The 12,459-nt window shown below is 42.4% G+C and overlaps 1 protein-coding gene across 1 annotated transcript in view; it reads right to left on the bottom strand.

Moving 5' to 3' along the window:
• Nucleotides 1-566: 566 nt before the first annotated feature.
• Nucleotides 567-12,459, bottom strand: part of acp7 (acid phosphatase 7, tartrate resistant (putative)) — a 25,475-nt gene continuing 13,582 nt past the window's right edge. The window contains exons 8-14 of the mRNA XM_035742797.2: nt 11,846-11,960; nt 11,530-11,643; nt 9,440-9,506; nt 3,447-3,514; nt 3,287-3,358; nt 1,467-1,604; nt 567-1,301 (exon numbers count right to left, since the gene is read on the bottom strand). Coding sequence (XP_035598690.1) covers nt 1,236-1,301; nt 1,467-1,604; nt 3,287-3,358; nt 3,447-3,514; nt 9,440-9,506; nt 11,530-11,643; nt 11,846-11,960 — 640 coding nt within the window. The 3' untranslated portion in view covers nt 567-1,235. The remainder of the gene's footprint in view (nt 1,302-1,466; nt 1,605-3,286; nt 3,359-3,446; nt 3,515-9,439; nt 9,507-11,529; nt 11,644-11,845; nt 11,961-12,459) is intronic.

Below are 12,459 nucleotides of genomic sequence, written 5' to 3'. Positions count from 1 at the left end.
GGGTAACTTCAACTTCCTGTGTAGCTACCTTTTAAAGCCCCATACTGTGATGTTAGCGGCTTCCTTTTTTTAACATTTGGATATTGATCCAGGTGACGAGTTGTAAAACCTTTTTAATTTACAGGGACTTTATTTATTCACTTGGCAGAATGGTTATGTACGGGATATGATACAGTACCTATTTTGTCGTATACTGCATTTTAACAGCTGGAGTCTGTTAGCTCAAACACACATTGAGTTGGGCTAGTGGGCTGCCAGTAACCATCCTAGTCAGCATGCAGCTCCTGACTGTTGTTGTGTTGGACAAGTCAACGGAGGCTGCAGCGTTTTAGATTCGCCAAGTAAGGATCAGTCATCTTGATGGAATGATGAGAGACTTGATCTTTTAAACATATTTCCAGTTCTTGGCCAGTGGAAAACGTGCTTGGTGCAGCAGATAGGATATGGCCTGGTGGTACTATCCCTTAGTGTGCCTGTGAGGACTCAGGGCAGGTTGAGTTAAAGAAGCCAATTTGTTTGAGGTCGCCTGCCAGGTGCCTGCTACTTCTGGAGAAACTGACATACACTTGAAAAGACAGGATTTATTGATATAGTTAAGTCTGATGCCTTGTTTTACAGTACCATTCTTAACAAGACAGTAAAATGAGACGATTTACATTGAATCATAGCATTTTTCTATTGGTGCTTTAAACAACCGTTTGTTTGTTCCTTTCTCACTAACAATATACATTTTTTTATGTTAAACATTTAACAGATACATACAAATCTAGGTAGCAATATGAGTAGACTGTTATAAAATGTAGGCCCCTTACAACCATTTATCATGGGAAACTAACCACATTGTGCCCATTTGAATGAAACTAAGATGTACAGAGATATGATTGTGATCTACTGTATAAAATAACTGTCACCTCAGGTTTGGGCCTCTCTCAATGTGCTCAGCTAATTCACTGATTTCATCTTGATTCTTGAATAACCAACAGAAGACAGCATAAATATGAGCAGACAGTTTGAAATCTGAAGATTCGCTTTTCCTCCCATTCTGAAACATGTGTCTAATCCCTAATGGTCCTCCACGGATGGGCCTGTGTGCAAAGATATCCATTATTTGGAAAATAATAATTTTCCTATGATTGGTTTGATAGCAGTCAACAGTGCAGTTCACCATGATTAGGTTTCAAAGTGCATTTCCTGAGAAGAGATGTTGATTTGATTGGCTGGGTTTCTTGGGGTCTTCAGAACCAGGCTGAGAATCCGTGTTTTTCCTTCACCACCCAGATGCTGTCGATCACCTTACCATACTGAACGACAAAGAGGCATTCTCCTTTATCACTGAGCCAACAAAACTGAATGAACAGGGCAATGACTTGTTTTTTTCCCCATGAAGTGTATTACATATCAGTAAGAGATTGGAGAAGATCATTCACTTCATAGTTATAGAACTGAGGACTTCCCTCTCTGCTCACCTGGTCATCGGAGACCTGCTCCAGGTACAGATGGGTGGTGTTGTGCACCTGCATGCGGGTGTATCCATAATCTGTACTGCGGAAGGCACTCCAGTCCCTCGGATTAGGGACGAACGGATCATGATTCTCACGGCAGCCCTGAAAAGACCATAGATATCTACAGGCCATCCTACAGTGCCTAGTGAAAGTCTAAACACCCCTTGCACAGCATAGATTTGGCTGACTTGAAGTTAAAAATAAAAATAAAATAAAAAAAGGGATTACATATCATTTTCTTCCCCCTAAAGAACATTTTCTACAGTAAAACCACATTGTCCAGCAGGGTTAGATATTTATAAGGTTCTCCTCTAACTTTTTACCCGGGCTTTGCTACTTTCATATTTATTTTGATCATGACAAACTCAGTCCCTCCTGGTGACAAGCATACCCATAACATGATGCTGCCACCACAATAGTTGAAAATACAGAGGGTTTCACTCTGATATGTTATATTGGATTTGGCCTCTACGGGATCGGTTTGAGCTAACGTAGGCTAATATGATTAGCATGAGGTAGTAAGTAACAAAAAAATCCCAGGACAGACATATCTCATATGGGCAGAAAGCTTAAATTCTTGTTAATCTAACTGCACTTTCCAATTAACAGTAGCTATTAGTGAAAGAATACTATGCTATTGTTTGAGAAGAGTGCACAGTTCTGAATTTGAAAATGTATTAATAAACCAATTAGGCACATTTGGGCAGTCTTGATACAACATTATGAACAGATATGTAATGGTTCATTGGATAAGTCTAAAACTTTGCACATACACTGCTGCCATCTAGTGGCCAAAATCTAAATGGCACCGGGGCTGGAATAATACATTATGGCCTCTTGCATTCCAAAGATGGTACACAAAAAATGCTTGTTTTTTTTCCCTCTTTGTACTATCTTTTACCAGATTTAATGTGTTATTCTCCTACATTAATTTCACATTTCCACAAACTTCAAAGTATTTATTTTCAAATGGTATCAAGAATATGCATATCCTTGCTTCAGGTCCTGAGCTACATACAGGCAGTTAGATTTGCGTATGTCATTTTAGGTGAAAAATGAAAAAAAAGGGCCCGATCCTTTTAATCCAAACCTGAAGGTTTTAAATTAAGGCCAAAAAGTTATTGGAATCATTTCTTATCCTCCCCTGATCTATTCCTGTTTAAAAATGTATCCCAGACATGCTTTTAAATCTCATTGGTGGCTTTGCGGTTGAATTGTTAGACATTCAACCAAGGGAACTTAGACACAAGAACTAAAATCATGAGAACCACTACTTTTGCAAACAGATAGACCTCATTCAACAAATATGATTTTGTATGAAAATATTTTCTCCTAAACTTATTTAGATGTACCTCAGCAAGGGGTGTGAAGACCTTTGCAATTAAGACTTGTTATTTCTGAAGAAGTATTTTACTTGGAAAATGTGGAGGTTGTGCAGATCAGTGAAGAAATCCAGATAGAAATTTTAGATAGCAAAATATTAAAACTGCAAGGCTGTGTAGACTTTCACTAAGCACTGTATGCTACTTCACAGTCCTTTGATAGTCTATAGTGTCCCATTTTCAGTCAAAGGTTCATGTTGTTTCTGGAGAGCCACATGCCTCCCTAAAGCTCATCCTCAGGCATCTGACATTTGGAACAGGACTGAGGCTCTGGTGCGGTCCTGACACCACTCTTATATGGGGATGACCAACTCATGTGTGCATTTATTCATGTGTATTTATACACCACAGCACACCCCCCATTGACTGAAAAAGGAGTGGTCAAAGCAGTGGTCTACTTACAGCAGAGCCTGTGATGATATGTACTGGGGCTTTGGGGTTTACATAAGGCTGTTCGATGCTCCCATTGAAGACCTGGAAGAGGAACATTAAAGGCTCTTCAGACAAAACACTGATGACATGGAGAGTGTGTGATGTAGTGATTATTCACATGGGAACTGACCTTGTAGCCATAGACAGGCCACAACCTCTCATATGTGTGTTCATGGGCCCACAGCTCCAGGTCCACTCCTGGAAAAAGACATCGCATTAGTTGATATGACAAATTTGATGCAGTACTTACCTAGTATAAGCCTGGGCAATATACATATGGCATGATTTTCAATACTGAAAAAATACAAATACCACAGGAGTCCTCCCTAATTCAGTTGCCGGAGAGGAAGGAAACCACTTAGGGATTTCACCTTGAGGTCAAGGGTGACTTTAAAACAGTTAGATTTTAATGGCTGTGATAGGAGAAAACTGAGGATGGATCAACATTGTAGTTACTCTACAAAACTAACCTAATTGACAGAGTGAAAGGAAACCTGTATAGAATCAATTATTTCATTAAAACATGCATCCTTGTCACAACAATGCACTAAAGTAGTACCGCAAAGAAAATGTGGCAAAGCAATTCCCTTTTTGTCCTGAATACAAACTGTTATGTTTGGGGCAAATCCAATACATTACCGAGTACCACTCTATATGTTCAAGCATAGTGGTGGCTGCATCATGTTATGGGTATGCTTGTAATTGTTAAGGACTGGGGAGTTGTTCCAGGCAAAAATCCTACAAGAAAAGTAGACTAAACCAGGTTTCCACCAGACACGGGGAGATGAATTCACCTTTCAGCAGGAAAATAACCTAAAACAAGGCCAAATCTAAACTGGAGTTGCTCACCAAGAGTGAAGATAATTTTTAAGTAAAAAAAAAAAAAGGTATTAGGTGAACAATAGATAAGTAAAGAAATAAAAACAACAGTAAAGACAGTGAAAAATAACAGTAGCGTGGCAATATACAGGCACCAGTTAGTCAGGCTGATTGAGGTAGTATGTACATGTAGGCACGGTTAAAGTGACTACACATATATGATAAACAAAGAGTAGCAGTAGCGTAAAAGAGGGGTTGGCGGGAGGTGGGTGGCAGGACACAATGCAGATAGTCCGGGTAGCCAATGTGCAGGGGCACCGGTTAGTCGGGCCAATTGAGGGAGTATGTACATGAATGTATAGTTAAAGTGACCATGCATATATGATAAACAGAGAGAAGCAGCAGCGTAAAAGAGGGGTTGGGGGGAGGCACACAATGCAAATTGTCCAGGTAGCCATTTTATTACCTGTTCAGGAGTCATATGGCTTGGGAAGCTGTTGAGAAACATTTTGGTCCTAGACTTGGCACTCTGGTACTGCTTGCCATGCGGTAGTAGAGCGAACAGTCTATGACTGGGGTCTTTGACAATTTTTAGGACCTTCCTCTGACACTGCCTGGGGTAGAGGTCCTGGATGGCAGGCAGCTTAGCCCCAGTGATGTACTGGGACGTACGCACTACACTCTGTAGTGCCTTGCTGTCAGAGGCCGAGCAGTTGCCATACCAGGCAGTGATAAAACCAGTCAGGATGCTCTCGATGGTGCAGCTGTAGAACATTTTGAGGATCTGAGAACCCATGCCAAATCTTTTTAGTTTCCTGAGGGGGAATAGGCTTTGACGTGCCCTCTTCACAACAGTCTTGGTGTGTTTGGACCGTTCTAGTTAGTTGGTGATGTGGACACCAAGGAACTTGAAGCTTTCAACTTACTCCACTACAACTCCGTCGATTATAATGGGGGCGTGCTCGGTCCTCCTTTTCCTGTAGTCCACAATCATCTCCTTAGTCTTGGTTAAGTTGAGGGATAGGTTGTCTCGTTGTCGTTGACCAGGCCTAGCACTGTTGTGTCGTCTGCAAACTTAATGATGGTGTTGGAGTCGTGCCTGGCCACGCAATCGTGGGTGAACAGGGAGTACAGGAGGGGACTGAGCACGCACCCCTGAGGGGCTCCAGTGTTGAGGATCAGCGTGGCAGATGTGTTGCTACCTACCCTCACCACCTGGGGGCTGCCCGTCAGGAAGTCCAGGATCCAGTTGCAGAGGGAGGTGTTCAGTCCCAGGATCCTTAGCTTAGTGATGAGTTTTGAGGGTACTTTGGTGTTGAACGCTGAGCTGTAGTCAATGAATAGCATTCTCACGTAGGTGTTCCTTTTGTCCAGGTGGGAAAGGGCAGTGTGGAGTGCAATAGAGATTGCATCATCTGTGGATCTGTTGGGGAGGTATGCAAATTGGAGTGGGTCTATGGTTTCTGGGATAATGGTGTAGATGTGAGCAATTACCAGCCTTTCAAAGCACTTCATGGCTACGGACGTGATTGCCACAAGTCTGTAGCCATTTAGGTAGGTTGCCTTAGTGTTCTTGGGCACAGGGACTATGGTGGTCTGCTTGAAACATTTTGGTATTACAAACTCAATCAGGGACATGTTGAAAATGTCAGTGACACCTGCCAGTTTGTCAGCAAATGCCCGGAGCACAAATCCTGGTAATCCATCTGGTTCTGCAGCCTTGTGAATGTTGACCTATTTAAAGGTCTACTCACGTTGGCGACGGAGAGCGTGATAACACAGTCGTCCGGAACAGCTGATGCTCTCATGTATGCCTCAGTGTTGCTTGACTCGAAGCGAGCACAGAAGCAATTTAGCTCATCTGGTAGACTTGTGTCACTGGGCAGCTCGCGGATGTGCTTCCCTTTGTCATCTGTAATGGTTTGCAAGCCCTGCCACATAAAACGAGCGTCGGAGCCAGTGTAGTACGATTCAATATTAGTCCTGTATTGACGCTTTGCCTGATTGATGGTTCGTTGGAGGGCATAGTGAGATTTCTTATAAGCTTCCGTGTTAGAGTCCCACACCTTGAAAGCGACAGCTCTACCCTTTAGCTCAGTGCGAATGTTGCCTGTAATCCATGGCTTCTGGTTGGATTATGTGCGTACAGTCACTGTGGGGACGACGTCCTCGATGCGCTTATTGAAAAAGCCAGTGACTGATGTGGTGTACTCCTCAATGCCATCGGAAGAATCCCGGAACATGTTCCAGTCTGTGCAGTTTAGCATCTGCTTCATCTGACCACTTTTTTATAGACCGAGTCACTGGTGCTTCCTGCATTAATTTGAGCTTGTAAGCAGGAATCAGGAGGATAGAATTGTGGTCAGATTGCCAAAATGGAGGGCGAGGGAGAGCTTTGTACGCGTCTCTGTGTGTGGAGTACAGATGATCTAGAATGTTTTCCCCTCTTGTTGCATATTTAACATGCTGATAGAAATGAGGTAGAACTGATTTAAGTTTTGCTGCATTAATGTCTCCGGCCACTAGGAGCTCAGCCCCTGGGTGAGTGGTTTCCTGATTTCCTTAAAACAGCTGACTGAGTGCGGTCTTAGTGCCAGCATCCATCTGTGGTGGTAAATAAACAGCCACTAAAAGTATAGATGAGAACTCTCTTGGCAAATAGTCTGGTCTTCAGTTGATCATAAGATACTTGAGGCGAGCAAAATCCTGAGACTTTCTTAGATTTTGTGCACCAGCTGTCGTTTATAAATATGCAAAGACCCCCCCCTCCCATCGTGTTACCGGAGTGTGCTGTTCTATCAAGCCGGTGCAGTATATATCCCGCTAGATGAATAGCCATGTCATCATTCAGCCACGATTCTGTGAAACAGAAGATGTTACAGTTTTTGATGACCCGTTGGTAGGATATTCGTGATCGTACCTCGTCTAATTTACTGTCCAATGATTGTACATTGGCGAGTAATATTGACGGTAACGTCAGCTTTCCCACTCGCCTTCTGCGGATCCTTACGAGGTACCCCGCTCTGTGTCCTCTGTACCTGTGTCTCTTCCTCTTGCCAATAACTGGGATGTTGGCATTGTCGGGTGTTCGGAGCATGTCCTGTGCGTCCTGCTTGTTGAAGACAAAATCTTTGTCTAATCCGAGGTGAGTGATCGCTGTCCTGATATCCAGAAGCTCTTTTTTTACCGTAAAATATGGTGGCAGAAACATTGTGTACAAAATAAGTTACAAATAATGAGAAAAAAACCCACATCATAGCACAATTGGTTACCGCCCGTAAAACTGCTGCCATTTCTTCCGGCGCCATTTTTTCAACAACCAATTTGACAGAGCATGAAGCATAAAAAAAGCAAATGTTGAACAATCCAGGTATGGAAAACTCTTAGGTACTTGCCCAGAAAAATCCACAGCAGCAATCACTGCCAACGGTGATTCTAACATGCATTGACTCACAGGGTTGAATACTTATCTAATAATACACACAGTACCAGCCAAACGTTTGGACACACCTACTCATTCATGGGTTTCTTTAGTTTTACTATTGTTCTACTATGAAATAACACATATGGAATCATGTAGTAACTAAAATGTTAAATAAAAATATATTTTATATTTGAGATTCTTCAAAGTAGCCACCCTTTGCCCTGATGACAGATTCTCTAAACCAGATTCACCTGGAATGCTTTTCCAACAGTCTTGAAGGAGTTCCCACACATGCTGAGCACTTGTTGGCTACTTTTCCTTCACTCTGCGGTCCAACTCATCCCAAACCATCTAAATTGGGTTGAGGTTGGGTGATTGTGGAGGCCAGGTCATCTGATGAACACTCCATCTCTCCTTGGTCAAATAGCCATTACACAGCCTGGAGGCGTGTTGGGTCACTGTCCGGTTTAAAAACAAATGATAGTCCCATTAAGCGCAAACCAGTTGGGATGGCGTATTGCTGTGCTAGCCATGCTGGTTAAGTGTGCCTTGAATACTATTTAAAATCACAAACAATGTCACCAGCAAAGCAACCCCACACCAATACACCTCCAAAGGACAGATTTCCACCAGTCTAATCTCCATTGCTTGTGTTTCTTTGCCCAAGCAAGTCTCTTCTTATTGGTGTCCTTTAGTAGTGGTTTCTTTGCAGCAATTCAAACATGAAGGCCTGAGTCACTGAACAGTTGATGTCGAGATGTTTCTTACTTGATCTCTGTGAAGCATTTATTTGGGCTGCAAGTTGAGGTGCAGCTAACTAATGAACTTATCTCTGCAGTAGAGGTTACTCTGGGTCATCCTCTCCTGTGGCTGTCGTCATGAGAGCCAGTTTTAGTTAGATAGATTATAGATTGATGGTTTTTACGACTGCACTTGAAGAAACTTTCAAAGTTCTTGAAATTGTCCGGATTGACTGACCATGTTTTAAAGTAATGATGGACTGTCATTTGTCTTTGCTTATTTGAGCTGTTCTTGGTTTTTTACCAAATAGGGCTATCTTCTGTATACCAAACCTACCTTGTCACAAAACAACTGATTGGCTCAAAGAAATTCCACAAATTAACTTTTAACAAGGCACACCTGTTAATTGAAATGCATTCCAGGTGACTACCTCATGAAGCTAGTTGAGAGAATAGCAAGAGTGTGGAAAGCTGTCATCAAGGCAAAGGGTGGCTACTTTCAAGAATCTCAAATACATTTTTTGGTTACTACATGATTCCATATGTGTTATTTCATAGTTTTGATGTCTTCACTATTATGCTACAATGTAGAAAATAGGATAAATAAATAAAAACCCTTAGGTGTCCAAACTTTTGACTGGTACTGTATACATTTTTAAATAGCACCCCTTGTGTGCACATTCAGTAATACCATATACTTCAGCATGGTACAGAAACGGTCTGAAAATCTGGATACCACCCAAGCCTATCTACAAAGACTATTGACAGCAACACAAAGGACTATGAGCAACTGCGGGATCCTCAGGCTTTTTCATTGCATTATACAATATAGCCATGAAAAGGTGCATTATGACCATTTTAATTAATGAACCCCATAGAACATATGTTTTATCTATTTACTCACGTTTGCTATTCAAAGAGCACTAAATATAAGGGTTCCACTCAAGAAACACAACCAACAAGCGAGAGAAATGTAACATTGAAAAACATTTGGATAATGGTCAGCTTTTGTAATAAAGGAAAAGTTTCTGGATTACTCTGTTCAAGCCGAGTGCTGGGACGTTTGTCTGTCTGAGAGGACAGATTTGTGACGGTAACAACTTTAGAGCACAGTTCTGTTGTGTAAGATGGAGACCATACCGTATAGATATAATAGATCCTCCAGACCTGGCGCTGGCGGTTTTGTGTCATTCCGTCCGAGGCGGACCTGAAACAGAGCAGAGACAGACAGAGCATGCTGGGATTAGGATCAGAAATGTCATCAGATATCACCCTCATGTCCATGCCAGGCTGTCACTCCTTACCCATGCCAAGTGCTGAATGCAACAGGTCTGAATGGAAACTGTGCTTCAGGGATTAATGTAGCCAGACGTTGACAGTTTTAGTCAGACACGGCAACTAATGTCTCCAACAACAGCGCAGAAAACAAATCCTGTAAATGTTTGTATTTAACATAGAATAGTTCTCTGGGATACAGCCTACCTGTTCTTTATATATCTGCCAATGCCATGTCAAGTAAATCAGGGCCAAGTGTTATAAAGCATATTAACAGAGTGATAGAGCCTACTTGGTCAGAAAATAACAGCAATCAACATGTCATGAGTAAATAGTTGCACTGATGGGGAGCAGGGAGTTACTTCTGCTTGTAAAACTTCACTTATGATCAGTACAGGGGATGTTTGGCCAGTCAGCTAGTTGCTCAGATTTGGTCAGAGACTAAAACCCCTGTGCATATTAACACTAGTTGCTGTAAAACTTCACTTATGATCAGTACAGGTGATGTTTGGCCAGTCAGCTAGTTGCTCAGATTTGGTCAGAGACTAAAACCCCTGTGCATATTAACACTAGTTGCTGTGGAAGTTCACGTATGATCAGTACAGGGGATGTTTGGCCAGTCAGCTAGTTGCTCAGATTTGGTCAGAGACTAAAACCCCTGTGCATATTAACACTAGTTGCTGTGGAAGTTCACTTATGATCAGTACAGGGGATGTTTGGCCAGTCAGCTAGTTGCTCAGATTTGGTCAGAGACTAAAACCCCTGTGCATATTAACACTAGTTGCTGTGGAAGTTCACTTATGATCAGTACAGGGGATGTTTGGCCAGTCAGCTAGTTGCTCAGATTTGGTCAGAGACTAAAACCCCTGTGCATATTAACACTAGTTGCTGTGGAAGTTCACTTCAGTACAGGTGATGTTTGGCCAGTCAGCTACAGGTCAGAGACTAAAACCCCTGTGCATATTAACACTAGTTGCTGTGGAAGTTCAATCAGTACTAGTTGCTCAGATTTGGTCAGAGACTAAAACCCCTGTGCATATTAACACTAGTTGCTAGTTCAGGGGATGTTTGGCCAGTCAGTTGCTCAGATTTGGTCATGATGTGGAAGTTCACTTATGATCAGTACAGGGGATGTTTGGCCAGTCAGCTAGTTGCTCAGATTTGGTCAGAGACTAAAACCCCTGTGCATATTAACACTAGTTGCTGTGGAAGTTCACTTATGATCAGTACAGGGGATGTTTGGCCAGTCAGCTAGTTGCTCAGATTTGGTCAGAGACTAAAACCCCTGTGCATATTAACACTAGTTGCTGTGGAAGTTCACTTATGATCAGTACAGGTGATGTTTGGCCAGTCAGCTAGTTGCTCAGATTTGGTCAGAGACTAAAACCCCTGTGCATATTAACACTAGTTGCTGTGGAAAATGATCAGTACAGGGGATGTTTGGCAGTCAGCTAGTTGCTCAGATTTGGTCAGAGACTAAAACCCTGTGCATATTAACACTAGTTGCTGTGGAAGTTCAGATCAGTACAGATGTTTGGCCAGTCAGCTAGTTGCTCAGATTTGGTCAGAGACTAAAACCCCTGTGCATATTAACACTAGTTGCTGTGGAAGTTCACTTATGATCAGTACAGGTGATGTTTGGCCAGTCAGCTAGTTGCTCAGATTTGGTCAGAGACTAAAACCCCTGTGCATATTAACACTAGTTGCTGTGGAAGTTCACTTATGATCAGTACAGGTGATGTTTGGCCAGTCAGCTAGTTGCTCAGATTTGGTCAGAGACTAAAACCCCTGTGCATATTAACACTAGTTGCTGTGGAAGTTCACTTGCTGAAAGCAAATTGTACATTAATTAATTCTTACATCCAAGAACACTATTAAATATCACAACTAATACAGAGTGTATAATCATCCACCCCTCTCTCTCTAATCAGTGAGGTGTTTTGTGCCATACATACATAACTCTCAAACTGGGTGCAGTCGTCTTTGTCGTTGTTAGAGCAGTACATGGGTCTGTGTCCCATAGTGATGATCCAGGGGCGCTCTGCTCGGTTCTCTGGCTTGTTGGCCTCCTGAGAGAGGATCAGACAAGAGAAGGAGTCACATCGCTGTGTGTGTGCACGCACATGTGTGTGTTTGTACTGTTTAGGACAGCAAAGTTTATTACTCAAGAAATACTACTAAAAAGGGCATTACTGTCACTGCCAGGTTCAGTTTTCCAGAGATGCGACAAATGGCTTCACTAATACTGGGACTGTAAATGAAGTACTTTACCTCAAGGTCCTTTTTAAGCCACTCGTACTGCTTGAAGATGAGGTCCACACCATAATCAAGAAAGAAGTAGATCTCAGTGGAGAGAGAAATGATATGGGCTGATCCTACATTCCAGCTGTGGACAGAGCATACAAACGATCAAAAGCCTTGACCATCCAAAGTAAACAAACTACTGATAGGGACACATACTTAGTCTATAGTGAAATACTTTCCCCAAAGGAACATTTGCAAAGGAGCGTGTGAAAGATTACAATTTAACTAACTTGCATTATGTAATAGGCTACATGGCATGCATTTTACCTTTTGATACATTGCACAAAGAAAATAGTGCTGTGTCATCACTGCTATTTTACAGTACAATCTCTCAAACATTACTAGCTATCTTGTTTTCCAATGGAAGGGATGTTGGTAGTGACCGTGAGAGCCCTATGATTGCACGGTGCTTGGCAGAGTGGGGGAACAGGAGAGAGCCATTCTGTATGTGGCTAGCTCACTGCTAAATTGGACAAGATTTAGTGCGGGGATGGGCAACTTTAATCGGGGTGGGGGGCAAAGAATCTGAGCTCATCAAGGGGGGTCGCAGTGGCTTGCGGGTTGGCGTGGCCAAAGTCTTT

The sequence above is a fragment of the Oncorhynchus keta genome, chromosome 29, assembly GCF_023373465.1.
Source record: "Oncorhynchus keta strain PuntledgeMale-10-30-2019 chromosome 29, Oket_V2, whole genome shotgun sequence".
Taxonomy (NCBI): Eukaryota; Metazoa; Chordata; class Actinopteri; order Salmoniformes; family Salmonidae; genus Oncorhynchus; species Oncorhynchus keta.
This window is presented reverse-complemented; position numbering and strand designations above follow the sequence as displayed.